Source organism: Schistocerca serialis, chromosome 5 (genome assembly GCF_023864345.2).
Source record: "Schistocerca serialis cubense isolate TAMUIC-IGC-003099 chromosome 5, iqSchSeri2.2, whole genome shotgun sequence".
Taxonomy (NCBI): Eukaryota; Metazoa; Arthropoda; class Insecta; order Orthoptera; family Acrididae; genus Schistocerca; species Schistocerca serialis.
This window is the reverse complement of record NC_064642.1, coordinates 767,791,586-767,806,975: the sequence shown is the minus strand read 5'-3', so window position 1 is coordinate 767,806,975 and position 15,390 is coordinate 767,791,586. Positions and strand designations below refer to the sequence as shown.

Here is a 15,390-nt window from a genome sequence, read left to right as displayed (position 1 = left end):
TTTTTTCAGAATGAATAATTTGAAAGAAATGTTTGCTGCATATCGACTTCAGCATGGGCCTGAAATTGGATTTTCCAAATTTTGCAAACTGAAGCCAAAATGGTGCATCACTGTGGGTGCTGCAGGAACCCACTCAGTCTGTGTTTGCACTTTACACCAAAATGTGAAACCAATGCTTGCAAGCACTCCAATTAAAGAAGATTATAAGAGTCGGATTGCTAAAACAATGTGTGATTTGGAATCCAAAGACTGCATGCTTGATTGCTGTGAAATCTGACCAGGAAAAGAACTACTGGAACAGTTTTTAGAAAGTCATTTTGAAGACAGTGATCCCGATGATACCACTGAGTTCAAACAGTGGGTGCACACTGATAGAGATACATTAGAAACCAAGCAGATGACCACTGAGGATTTTATTGAAGATCTGATTTCAAAAATTGACAAACTTTTCATTCATCATTATGTTGCAAAGCACCAGAGCAAGCACCTAAAATGCATAAAAGAAAGCTGTAAGCCAACTGAACTCCTCATATTAATGGACTTTGCTGAAAATTATTCCTTCATTGTCCAGGATGCAGCTCAAGGTTTTCACTGGAACAACAGCCAAGTGACTTTACATCCTTTTGTTGTGTACTTCAGAAATAACTTTGACACCAGCAGCATCAGCTACTGTATAATAAGCGACAGCCTGAAACATGATGCAATCACTGTACATGCTTTTATAGTGAAATTAATAGAAAATCTAAAGTGTCTCCTTGGAAAAATCACACACATTTATTGCTTCAGTGATGTGTCAGCTGCGCAGTACAAAAACTTCAAAAATTTTCTGAATCTCTACCACCATCAAAATGACTTTGGAATCTCAGCTGAATGGAACTTTTTTGATACAAGTCATGGAAAATCTCCATGTGATGGAATTGGAGGAACTGTAAAGCACCTAGCAGGAAGAGCAAGCCTTCAAAGACCAACTGAGGGCCAGATTTTGACACCAACTGTACAAAGAATATCAGAGGAATCCAATTCATTTTTGTTTCAAAAGAAGAAATTGAAACGTTAAAAACTGAGCAGGAGGCAAGGTTCAAAAATGGCTGCACAGTATCAGGAACATGAGAGAATCACCATTTTGTGCCATTAAATGGAAAGCAAGTTTGTATTAGAAGAAGAGTATCCAATGATACATTTTTTTTTCTGGCAAATGTTGACCAAAGTCAAGCAACAGTTTCATTGGGCCAATGCATTGCCTGTATATATGATGGAAACTGGTGGATTGGTAATGTGTCTGAAGTTTCAGAAGAAGAAAATGATGTTTTAGTCAGTTTCATGCACCCCAATGGACCTGCACATTCATTCTATTGGCCAGCTAGGCAGGATGCTTGTTGGATTCCAAACCAACTCATTATTTCTGTCATTCCAGCTCCATCAGCAACAAGAATGGGCCGACATTATAGCTTGTTAGAATCAACTGCTATTTGTAACAAATTTCACCAAATGAATTAACAAGAACTGAAATATTTGGCTTGGGAACCATAAAGAGTACAACTGGTACATGCATTTTTTACTGTAATATAAACGTACGTTTATTTGGTAGGACAAGAGCTATGGACCACTTTGACAGCACATTATGATGAATTTACCATAGTTTGACCTTTCGTTTTACAGCTAAGATATTGTACCCAAAAAGTTGAACAGGATCACAAAGTTTCAGCATGACAGGTCTCTTAGATCCTGAATAACGGTAAATCAAAGTTGATCATTTATTCATTTAAGCTGCAATGTCAAGAAATGTAATGTAAAGAAAATGTAAGTTTATTTGTTCTTAAATGCAAAAATCTCCAAAATAAAAACAACTTTTTATGATCAAAAAAGGTGAGCTCTTTTCAATGGTGCTGATAAAAATCAAATCTGAGTGATCCCTTTTGAGATATGACCTTTTGAAAGTGAGCCAAAATTGAATGATTAAATTTTTTAACACACTTTGAACTTCGATAACTCAGTTATTATTTGAGCAATCTAGGTGCCACATGCAGAGCTTTATGACATGCTGGCAGGCTGCAGGTAACTAAAGTATTAGCTTCAGAAAGTTACTCTTTCAGTAGATACAAGGCAATCAAGTATCCAAAATTTTGTATGACAAGATTTATGAGACACTCTGATAGCACACTGTGATGAATTTACCATAGTTTGACCTTTTGTACTACAACAAGCTATTGTACCCAAAAAGTTGAATAGGATCATAAAGTTTCAGCACGACGGGTCTCTCAGATACTGAACAATGGTAAAACAAAGTCGATAATTTATTCATCTCAGTTGCAATGTCAAAAAACAAGCCTTTACGAAAGGTGGCTAGTGGCCCCACCATATTACTTATGAAGCTGTAATTTGGCAGTGCTTCCTGTAAGGTCTATAAGTACATCCTCTAAAAATTTCATCAAAATTGGAGATGGTCGAGTAGGGAGCTTGTCTAAATTTAGGCCACTTGACATGGAATGACCCTCATGTAAAATTAATGTGTTAATTAAAAACCCACTCAAACACCCATTAAGAAAACTGTGGACTTGATACATAAGAGTGATTTAGCTAAGACATACACATCAAATATTTCTGGAACCATCTGAGACATAATTTGTTTTCAAACATGAACTGTAACAAAAACTTTGATGCTACTTTCCAAGCCTCTGAATAAGAATTACAAGACCTTTCTGCAACCAGGGATGGTTCACAAGTTGTGAAAGTTACCAGCTAGAAGATAGAATCTCGAGACAGATGCATTTTTCTTGAAGTTTGTTTCTGCATGCACATTACAGAAAGCAATCATGAGAATGTCCTCGGAAGCAATAGGCAATTATGGAGTGACAGTTAATAAAATATTCTGGGCTGTTATGCTGGGGTCAAATGGATTTCACGGGTCAAATGGATTTCACCTTAAAACCCAATGTATCATCCACATCTGTGGATGACATTTTCAACAGGGATCACAGCTTTTTTTAAGGTCCGATTCAGACTGGCTCACTATTGACAACAGCAAAATTCCGTTTCTGCGTAATGGCATGATAAGTTTTGAATTGTCAACTGCCATCGTCTGCTGTTGCTATCACACCATGGTGGAAGACTGGTGCACATCATCTTCAGTACCAGAATACAGATGATATTCAATTTCACACCCTCCTTCTCATTGAAATTCCTGGGGTGATGGCAACAAATTCCTGCTTTCTTCAGCAGTTGGTAGGTGCCATTGGCCAGTTTTAGGTGATCGTGTATCTTCTGGGTGGGTTTGTAGATTACCACAATGTTCTGCTTTTTCCAAGAATGTTCTTGATTTGCTAGTTTTCAAGAAAGAGGATGGTAACTTGGATCACATGGTTTCCCAAAAGCCCACACACATGCAGACTGTTACCTACACTGGAATCCAAACCACCACCCACATCAACAGTGATGCATCATTAAAAAAATCCATGGATAGAGCAAGGAAAATATGCAAACCAGAGCTGCTTGAAGCAGAATTAAAGCATCTCGCCAATGCAATGCTCAAAAACGGTTATTCATTTGCTAACGCGAAAAGAGCATCAAGACTACTGCATAGAAATCATACCAATGCTCAAGCACAGTTGAAATCTAAAAGTTTTCCTGCCTTTCATTGAGGACATTACTAACTGCATAGGAAAAATCTTGAAAAAGCAAACCCGGCCAGAAATTACACAGTCACCTAAAATCAGCAATGATGCTCGCCAACTGCTGAAAAAAAAAAAGTATTTATAGGGTTCTGTGTAGTTGAGGGGAGGTGTATATGAGTACTACAAAAAGGATGGTCAAAAAACAACTTGAAGAGCACAAGGGCAATTGCAGAAGAGGGGAGATTGACAGATCAGCTGTTTCCAGAATGAGAATTTCACTCTGCAGCGGAGTGTGCGCTGATATGAAACTTCCTGGCAGATTAAAACTGTGTGCCCGACCGAGACTCGAACTCGGGACCTTTGCCTTTCGCGGGCAAGTGCTCTACCAACTGAGCTACCGAAGCACGACTCACGCCCGGTACTCACAGCTTTACTTCTGCCAGTACCTCGTCTCCTACCTTCCAAACTTTACAGAAGCTCTCCTGCGAACCTTGCAGAACTAGCACTCCTGAAAGAAAGGATATTGCGGAGACATGGCTTAGCCACAGCCTGGGGGATGTTTCCAGAATGTTCTGCAAGGTTCGCAGGAGAGCTTCTGTAAAGTTTGGAAGGTAGGAGACGAGGTACTGGCAGAAGTAAAGCTGTGAGTACCGGGCGTGAGTCGTGCTTCGGTAGCTCAGTTGGTAGAGCACTTGCCCGCGAAAGGCAAAGGTCCCGAGTTCGAGTCTCGGTCGGGCACACAGTTTTAATCTGCCAGGAAGTTTCATATCAGCGCACACTCCGCTGCAGAGTAAAATCTCATTCTGGAAACATCCCCCAGGCTGTGGCTAAGCCATGTCTCCGCAATATCCTTTCTTTCAGGAGTGCTAGTTCTGCAAGGTTCGCAGGAGAGCTTCTGTAAAGTTTGGAAGGTAGGAGACGAGGTACTGGCAGAAGTAAAGCTGTGAGTACCGGGCGTGAGTCGTGCTTCGGTAGCTCAGTTGGTAGAGCACTTGCCCGCGAAAGGCAAAGGTCCCGAGTTCGAGTCTCGGTCGGGCACACAGTTTTAATCTGCCAGGAAGTTTCAGATCAGCTGTTGTTGAAGATGCTTTGCAGCCAGGAGACCACCACATTCATTTCGATAGGTCTCCAGCACTGGCAGCCACAAGTGGATACCATGAAAGGTTACACAAATAAGCCACAGAGATTGTAAAACACACCAGGAGTTTCAATAGGAAGGAGGAGGGTGTGAAACTGAATGACATCTGGATTCCGGTGCTGAAGATGATATGTACCAGTCTTCCACCATGGGGTGATAGCAACAGTGGACGATGGCAGCATTGCACGGAAGCATGCAGAAGCAGAATTTTGCTGTAGTCAGTACCAAGCCAGGGTGTGAATCAGACATTCAAAGAAGCTATGATCCCCCTTGAAAATGTCCTCCGCAGATGGGACGGAATGTTGGGTTTTAAGTATCTATTTGACCATGGCATAATAATCTGGAACATTTTATTAATCCTGACATTTCCATGAAAGTTTAAGTTTTACAATTACGGAGTGAGCAGAAGTATGATTAAAAATCTTACAGATATTATAATTTCAGTTCTTACAGACATCCTCAATATGTTTCTCATTAGTAGTATATGTCTTACTGGGCGGCAACAATGCTTAATTCAACAAGTACCAATGAATGACAGCCCAAAACCACTAGAAGACTACAAATCAATCACTGTATTACCTGCACCACCTAAAGCCTTCATTCTTTGTGAATAGCAGAGAGACTACTTTAAGACCTATAACAAACACCACAGCACCATATCTGCATTGAAAAAGGAGGTGAACAATATCAAATATGCCACAGACAGGTGTGACACAACCATTTTAACACTGCTTGATTGTATCAAGGCATTTGATTTTAATATATTACTTATGAAGATGAAGCAGATGAATTTCTCAAACACTGGATTAATACTGTGATGTGGCAGCTACTTTAAAAAGAGATATCAATGAGTTGTATGAGTGGGTTGGCGAAATCATCATAGGAACACTGGCTCTTGGAAGCATTTTAATTGACGGAATGGATCAAGAAGCTACACATGGAGCTGAAAGTGTTTTAAACTGACCAAAAAACTTGTTTAGAAATAATAACTGATGAGAATTTAAAAAAAAAAAATCCACCCTCAAGAGTATTAAAAACAGTCAACTAAATGGTAATTAATTAGAATTTTAAAAATCAAGAAAACAAACTTGAACATGGACAATGTATAAACTATCTAGGTCTCCACATTGATGACTAACACTATGGACAGCGTACACCAGTAGTATAAACAGTAAATTAAATTCAGCTGCTATGCACTATGGAAGTGAGCCAAAATTGTAAGTATTAAAGACCTCAAAATACTGTACTTTACACTATTTGAATCAATAATGTCTTTTGGAATAAAACTATAGGGTAGCTCATTACATACAAAGAAGGGACTCATCATACAGAAAGGGCTATACGCATACAGAGCTATGCAAAATGAAGAACAAACTGCACATCAGTATCTAAACCGCCAAACATTTTAACCGTAACAAATGTTTATATGAACAAAATACTAGTACACAATAATAAAAACAGTAATTTTAAGAAAGTGAAGAGCTTTATCAACATGAGACAAGAAGAGAGCAATCCAACACAGGAAAAGTAACAACGATAAAAGTGTGAATGGTGGGCTCCATGTGGTACCCAAGTCGTGCAGCGACCGTAAACCATAAAATTACCAAATATGCAGCAACCAGTCACAAAGTCATGTTTTATTTATTTACTTTTCCAGATTGATTTCAACTGATTAACAGCCATCATCGGTGCTTTCAACCAATATGTCTGTCTTAAGCAGAGGTCAAACAAAGTTATGTCTGACCTCTGCTTAAGACATTATTACTACTCAGGGCACATGTTGGTTGAAAGCACTGATGATGGCTGTTAATCAGTTGAAATCATTTTGCGAAAGTGAATAAATAAAACATGATTTTGCGACTGGTTGCTGCATATTTGGTAATTTTAATGACAAAAGTGTACTATATATGGGAATGTACCTATTCAATTGCCTTCCAAACAGCATCAGCTCAATAAAGAACATTAAAATACCTTTAAGCACACAGTCAGAGATATACTAGAGGAAAATGCATTTTATTCCATAAATGAATTTACTCATTATTGCAAGGAGAACCCAAAAATGTGATTTTTTTAAAAAGTAATCTTTATTCAATTAAAAGCAATACAAAAAAGCATGTAAATTTAAACATTTTCTAAAACTGTTTCTTTGTCCTTTGAGTCCTGTACTTTCCATAACATTCCAAATATCTATTTTCATTCGATAACAGCAACACTATTCCAGGGGCAGATGAGGACTGACTATAATTTATTGGTTACAAGCAGTAGATTAAATATGAAGAAACAGCAGAATGGTAGGAAATTAAGGAGATGAGACTAAGATAACTAAAAAGAAGCAGAGATTGTTGAAAGTTCCAGAAGAAGCATTAGGCAACAATTGACTAGAACAAGAGAAAGGAATACACTAAAAAATGAATGAGTAACACTAAGAGATGACGTAGTGAAAGCAGCAGAGGATTAAGTAGGTAAGAAGACAAGCCTGGTAGAGATCCTTGGATATCATAGGAGATACTGACTAACCAATGAAGTGAGAAGATACAAAAATGCATAAAATGAAACAGGCAAAAGGGAATACAAATGTCGAAAAATTGAGATTGACAGGAAGTGCAAAATAGCTTGAGGACAAATGTTCGGATTTACAATCATATTTCACAAGTGGAAAGATGGATAGTGCCTACAGAAAAATTAGAAAGGCCTTTGGAGAAAAGAGCTGTCTGAATATCAAGAGCTCAGATGCAAAACCAGTACTAAGCAATGAACGGAAAGCTGAAAGGCGGAGGGTATATATAGAGGGTCTATAAAAGGGTGATCAACTTCAGGCAATATTAAACAAAGAGAAGAGGATGTAGGTGAAGATGAAATGGGAAACGTGACACTAAGAGAAGAACTAGACAGAGCACTGAAAGACCTAAGTCAAAACAAGGTCCCTGGAGTACATGCATCGTCAGAACTACTGACAGTCTTGGGAGAGCCAGACATTACAAAACTGTTGCGTGTGGCCTGCAAGATGTAGAAGACTTCAAGAAGAATGTAAATGTACAATTCCAAGGAAAGCATGTGCTAACAGGTGTGAATATTATCGAACTATCAGTTTAACAAGTCATGGTTATAAGAGACTAACACGAATTCTTTACAGAAGAAGAATAGAAAAAACTGATAGAATTCGACCTCGGGGAAGATCAGTTTGGTTTCCAGAGAAATGTAAAAACACGTGAGGCAATACTGACCCTCCAACTTCTCTTAGAAGATAGGTTAAGGAAAGGCAAACCTACACAAAGCATTTGTAGGCTTAGAGAAAGCTTTTGACAATGCTGACTTCAATATTCTCTTTGAAATTCTGAAGGAAGCAGGGGCAAAATGAAGGGAACAAAAGCCTATTTACAGCTCGCACAGAAATCAGACAGCAGTTGCAAGAGTTGAGGGGCATAAAAGGAAAGCAAGGGTTAAGACATGGTTGTAGCCTATTCCCAATGACATTGTACTTTTGTCAGGGACAGCAAAGGACTTGGAAGAGCAGCTGAATGCAATGGACAGAGTCAAATTGAGGATAGAAGGCGAACATCAACAAAATCCAAACAAAAATAATGGAATGTACTCAAATCAGGTGATGCTAAGGAAATTAGATTAGAAAACAAGACACTACAGGTAGCAGATGAGTTTTGCTCTTTGGGCAGTAAAATAACTGATGTTGGCTGAAGTAGAGAGGATATAAAATGCAGACAGGCAATGGCAAGTAAAGCATTTCTCAACATGATAAATTTTTTACATCAAATATAGATTTAAATTAGCCTTGTATAGGAGTGAAACAATGATGATAATCAGCTTAGACAAGAGGACAATAGATGCTTTTTAAATGTGATGCTACAGAAGAATGCTGAAGATTAGATGGGTACATCACATACCTAAGGAGGAAGAACTGAACAGAATAGCAAAACAAGAAATTTGAGGCACGACTCTACTAAAGGAGGGGATCGGCTGATAGAACATATTCTGATTCATCAAAGGATCGCCAATTTATGGACGAAAGTGTGTGGTGGTAAAAATTGTAAAGGAAGGCCACGAGATGAATACAGTAAGCAGACTCAGAAGGATGTAGGCTGCAGTAGTTGTTCAGAGATGAAGAGGTTTGTACAAAATACAGTAGCATGGAGAGCTGCTCAAACCAGTCTTCAGACTCAAGACAACAATAACACCAACACTTTATACATCCAGCAACTAGGTTGTACTTAAGCATAACAATAAATCTATTTCATCCCTTTTCCATTTCAGCCACACAACTCTGGAACAAAGTACTCAGGTAGCTACCTTCTCTTCCCAAAAATACTCTGCATTAGAAGTTTTAAGCTCTTCCTGCTCAGTGTACCCTTCCTCCCAGTTGTCCTAGCTCTTTCCATTCTGTCCAACAGCAGACCAATACTTCTATAACTGTATAATTTTTCACTCTTCTCCATACCAGTCAACCTTTTCTTCATATCTCATTCCCCCTGTGCTGGTGCCGTACATTTCTGTAGATGTTGTTACCCACATCCAACAAAATATAATGAGAATATTGAGCAACACAAGTATTAATTAGAATGAATTTTCCAAAATACTAATTCATAAATTACTTTAGTATTATTACTGTTAATCATATTGTTTACAACAGTAAACACAGCAAATGAGTTCACTACCAGAATTCTGTATTTTACCACTACTCTCACATTTCCCAAGTGCCTAGGACTGTACAATTTGTCATTGGATAATTCGTGCAGATTGCAGTGAAATGGCTTTTTGCAGCAGGGAGATAGATATTTCATCAATACCAATGCTTTTCAAGTGTCCACTAATATCTTTCGGCACTGCTTCCAGCGTGTTTAGAGCCACTGGGACCACTTTCAATGGTTTGTGCCACAGTCATTCTCAGGAGAAATGGTCCGCAACACACCATGATAAGAGGGACCTGCATACTAGTGGAACCATAATAAGTGATTTAAATGTGCATGTAGGCCCAAAAGTGCCCTCTTGTGTGACAACACTCAGCTGGTGCAGAGCCATCATACTAATGGAAGTGTGTGACCAAGTGCCACTATGTCTCACCAACATCACAGGGTGGAATATTGGCATGTGAAAGCATTTGAACAGAGCAGAATGACAGGTCTGCGTGAGGTGGGTTTGTCTTTCAGTGCCTCATACAGGGCAGGCTGGTTCAACAGCGAGGGATATGTGGAACCAGTGAAGAGGAGAAGGTCTCACACAGCACCGACTGTGTGTGTTTGGAGTTTACAGGTTGGTTGGTTGGTTGGTTGGTTTGGGGAAGGAGACCAGACAGCGTGGTCATCGTTCTCATCGGATTAGGGAAGGATGGGGAAGGAAGTCGGCCGTGCCCTTTCAGAGGAACCATCCCGGCATTGGCCTGGAGTGATTTAGGGAAATCACGGAAAACCTAAATCAGGATGGCCGGATGCGGGATTGAACCGTTGTCCTCCCGAATGCGAGTCCAGGAGGTTACAGGTGCCCAATGGTGAGGTTACCAGTGCCTTTGCACACGTTAAAGCAAAACAAATGTAGATAAAATTCTAGAATCGTTGCACACTTATGCACGTAAATTGACCACACGAAACACTGGTGTGCTGAGTGGCAAAATGTAGTGTTTTCAGACAAGTTCCACTTCAACTTGTCCTGCAATGATAGTCTTCTTCATAGAATGGCTTGCCTGTTTTCCTGACATGTCACCCACTGAACAGGTCACGGATATTGCAGGTCGGCAACTTCTTCATTCAGGTCCTCCTGCAGGCACAAATAATGCTCTGGGGACGTGCCCACCAACCGTGTGGCAGAGCATTCTCCAGCAGCACATTCACACATTCTGATTCCATGCAACAACTTCTAGTAGCTCTGGCTGCAGCATGTAGTAGAGCGACTCCATACTGAATTTCCACAGTCACAGTGTATGTACAGGTCTGTAATACTAATCGTGTAGTTCATGCCCTAATAGGTGGAATACATTTCGTTCACATCACATCTCTCTGTCTTGGTGCTTCACTTTTTCCAAACAGTAGTGTAGTCTCTCACTTATTCTGCTGTCACCTGGAATGGCAAAGTCAATGATCTACTTTTTTCCCCCCCCACATTTGGGATATCTGGTGTCTGGAGTAAGAAGGTCCACAGAAATTTACCATGTTCATTTTTACCAACTTTCTCTGGTTTGTGGTCATACAAGATTCTTACCACTGACAGATGGCAATTTTCCAGCTCCAGTGGATCATTCATGCCTAATCATTGTGCCTCTGCTTATAACTGGACTGAGCAACCTTCTACAACAGCTCTAGATATGATCAGTTGTTTCATCAGCTTCTTTGCAGAGTGTGCACATTGGGTATGTCTCAATTTTGCATTTATGGCATTAGTTCTGAAGGCTTGTTCTTGTGCAGTAAAAATCTTTCATTCAGTCTTCTTCTTTATAGTTATGTTGGTCATTCAAGACCAGATCTTTATCTATTTCGTCTTCAATTTTCTCCAAAAACTGCTTATGCAATGCTTTATAGTGCAGGCTGTCCATCTGGATTTGGTGCACAGCTTTTTGGTACTGATTTTTGGTTTTCTGTACTTTGAGAAACTTTCTGTTGTTGACTTCGATCACCACTGATTCTTTGCTATCTTTCACAAAGTCTGGCAATGCCCATTTCCCTTCTTCCACTGTCTGCCTCACTTGCAACAGTCCTCTACCGGCTGCTTTTCTGGGCAAGCGTGGCTTATCAACATCACACCGAGGTTGGAGGTATGTGGTGAAGTGTCATGAGTTTCCTTGTTTTCCTGTTCAGATTATCCAGCTCTATGTATATCCATTTCACAAAGCCTGCAGTGTATCTGAGGATGCTTATGACCCAGATGTTGAAGGCCTTGAAGGTGTAGGTATCATTCAACTTGCTGTTCAAAATTTTCCTGGCATTTTCAGTATACTCTTTGCTGACCACATTTTGTATATGCTCATGGGTGATACAGTCCTACTCCAAAATGCCTACATATTGTTAAGCTTCAGGTTGGTAGCTCGTGATGGTTTGTCCATTTGGCATTTCAATTATATCATAATTAAATATTATGGAAATGAAAGAGGAGGTAGATGAAGATGAAATGGGAGATGATATACTGCGTGAAGAGTTTGACAGAGCACTGAAAGACCTACGTCGAAACAAGGCCCCGAGAGTAGACAACATTCCATTAGAACTACTGATAGCCTTGGGAGAACCAGGCCTGATAAAATTATAACATCTGGTGAGCAAGATGTCAGACTTCAAGAACAATATAATAATTCCAATCCCAAAGAAAGCAGGTGTTGACAGATGTGAAAATTACAGAACTATCAGTTTACTAAGGCACGGCTGCAAAATACTAACGCGAATTCTTTACAGACGAATGGAGAAACTAGTAGAAACCAACCTCGGGGAAGATCAATTTGGATTCCGTAGAAATATTGGAACACGTGAGGCAATACTGCCCCTACGACTTATCTTAGGAGCTGGATTAAGGAAAGCCAAACCTACGTTTCTAGCATTTGTAGACTTAGAGAAAGCTTTTGACAATGTTGGCTGGAATACTCTCTTTCAAATTCTCAAGGTGATAGGGGTAGAAAACAGGGAGCGAAAGGCTATTTACATTTTGTACAGAAACCAGATGGCGGTTATAAGAGTCGAGGGACACGAAAGGAAAGCAGTGGTTGGGAAGGGAGTGAGACAGGGTTGTAGCCTCTTCCCGATGTTATTCAATCTGTATATTGAGCAAGCAATGAAGGAAACAAAAGAAAAATTTGGAGTTGGAATTAAAATCCATGGAGAAGAAACAACTTTGAGGTTCGCTGATGACATTGTAATTCTGTCAGAGACAGCAAAGGACCTAGAAGAGCAGTTGAACAGAATGGACAGTGTCTTGAAAGGAGGATATAAGACGAACATCAACAAAAGCAAAACGAGGATAATGGAATGTAGTCAAATTAAATCAGCTGATGCTGAGGAAATTAGATTAGGAAATGAGACACATAAAGTAGTAATGGAGTTTTGCTATTTGGGGAGCAAAATAACTCACAATGGTCGAAATAGAGAGGATATAAAATGTAGACTGGCAATGGCAAGGGAAAAGTTTCTGAAGAAGTGCCAGGAAATCGTTTCTGAAAGTATTTGTGCGGAGTGTAGCCATGTATGGAAGTGAAATGTGGACAATAAATAGTTTAGACAAGAAGAGAATAGAAGCTTTCAAAAAGTGGTGCTACAGAAGAATGTTGAAGATTAGATGGGCAGATCACGTAACTAATGAAGAGGGATTGAATAGGATTGGGGAGAAGAGAAATTTGTGGCACAACTTGACTAGAAGAAGGGATCGGTTGGTAGGACATATTCTAAGGCACCAAGGGATCACCAATTTAGTATTGGAGGGCAATGTGGAGGGTAAAAATCGTAGAGGGAGACCAAGAGGTGAATACACTAAATAGATTCAGAAGGATGTAGGTTGCAGTAGGTACTGGGAGATGAAGGAGCTTGCACAGGGTAGAGTAGCATGGAGAGTTGCATCAAACCAGTCTCTGGACTGAAGACCACAACAACATTATTCACAGAAATTGTTAACTTACTGAGGATGTCTTGTTGGATGTAACAGAGGGCTTTAAGGTTGCAGTCTCATCAGGTGAAATAAATCCATGCATAAATAAATATAGAAAATTCCACTCCTAATTCAGCACATTTCAAAAAGATGAATTAAACTAGCTCCAAAATCTGATAAACAGTTGCAGAAATGTTACAACAATAAGAACTTGGGGTTTATTCCTTTCAGCATGAAACCGACTGCTGTCTTGTGCGGAAGTTTACAATTTCATACCAAAATATAGAAATACAACTTGTCAGGTACAGAGGAAAAACCATTAAACCAGAACACTTTCAATAATTCAAGTATCAAGAGTTGATTACTTTGAAAAGCTGTTACATCCACAGAAAGTGACAGTGTCTCTGGTGTAATCCAGTGGAGCATTGTTTGCATTTAAACAGCTTCCACACCAACACCAATGCATCAGGGCAACAGCTCATTTTCTTGAAGAATTGCCTTTAATTATAAAGTAACCTTTACAAACTGAGAGACAGGGGGGGGGGGGGGGGGGGGGGGTTGCAATAGACCGCAGGACTCAAAACATCTGACTACATAAATGGAATTTACTGGAGGTGTTTATGTACATTTTCCTCTATTATTACATTTCTATTGCTGTTGCTAATCTAATTTTGTACCATATCTCAAAATTAAACAAGCCCCCTTTCTAATCAGTGTCTCCTCTGCTTGGTAAGCATCAATATATCCTAATTTGTAGGCTAGGTGTTATTTCAATGTTTGATTACACATGCCTCATACAACTGAATTAACTTTCCATTAGTGCAGGCAGAGGAAAAAGTTACTGCCGAGTGACTACATATAATGAAGACTAAAGCGAGTACGACCTAATAAAACCGAGAGAGAGCAGTTCATCTTTATAGTCTGGCATTACTAGTTGCGTTCTTGCAGAGCACTTTGTCACAATTTGTGTACACATAAAATTAAACACCTCTAACAGAGTGAAAACAGACAGACAGATTCATGTACAGCAGAGTAATACAGAATAATACAAGTAAGTAACAAAGAAGGAGATTTGCAAATATAGTCAAATGTGTAACATAACCACTCCTGCGACAGTCACCTTCATTTTTTCAAGTTCAATATCCTTCCACTTATCCATACTAATGGACCGCACAAATGACAGATGTACTCCCAGTCCTCTGTGTTTCCCAGAGCATTCTAAACAAATCCATATTCCATATGTCACAGAGGCCCATTGTGGATTGTGAGTCCCACACTCAAAACATTTCTGAAAAAAAGGTATACATGAAAAATAATTAAAAAATCTGTTATTACTTTGCTGCAAACTTTTCACGACGCAATGACTTACACTTACCGAATTCTCGTCAATCGGTTTCAGTTCAGATAGAACTCTGCGGGTTCTAGGACTGGCCATATTTACACTCAAATTCACACTACAATGGACATAACATCTCAAATCTCACACAAAACTACAACACCACACACTACAAACATTCCTGGGGTTAAACCTAACCCCCAATCAATCCGAACACAAGTTGTCAACTTTCAATAGCAGACATGATTGACGTGTACTGGGTCAACGATGTACGCTGCAAAATGCTTCGTGCAGAGATGACATACTCAGAATGTATTTATTTCATGGAGGTATAACTCCTTAGACCTCCATGATTTATTTCAATGAGTTTGTTCTGCCATTCTTGTTTTATTCTAACAGCTCTGATTTAGGGGAAAGGTTGAAATACACACCCGCAGAATCTACAACTAATTCATACCGCAGCAAAGCAAAGCACTACAGCTGGTTAGCACTACTAATGAGGACCAATTAGTTATATTTCGTTAAAGCACAAAAGTGGAAACTTTGTAGTCAGGAACTGACGCTGCAGTAGTCATATTTGGTACGCCAGTGTAGAAGTTGTCACAGATTCAGCTAAGTAAAAAACATTAACAAATTCGCACGTTTATTTGTATATACAGCGTGTGGCAAATATTCTCACTGATTAAAAGTTCAAACAAAATACAGGTGGACCAAAATAAAAAACCTTTATTAACATGAAT

General features: G+C 39.4%; 1 protein-coding gene across 3 annotated transcripts in view; it reads right to left on the bottom strand.

Moving 5' to 3' along the window:
* Positions 1-14,993, bottom strand: part of LOC126480690 (ADP-ribosylation factor GTPase-activating protein 1) — a 78,424-nt gene extending 63,431 nt beyond the window's left edge. Inside the window, exons 1-2 of one of the 3 annotated variants that reach the window (XM_050103929.1) lie at positions 14,690-14,993; positions 14,435-14,602 (exon numbers count right to left, since the gene is read on the bottom strand). In XM_050103929.1, the coding sequence (XP_049959886.1) occupies positions 14,435-14,602; positions 14,690-14,749 (228 nt within the window). In that variant the 5' untranslated portion in view covers positions 14,750-14,993. The remainder of the gene's footprint in view (positions 1-14,434; positions 14,603-14,689) is intronic. The other 2 variants (XM_050103928.1, XM_050103927.1) reach the window with 2 other exon arrangements.
* Between the last annotated feature and the right edge of the window lie 397 nt (positions 14,994-15,390).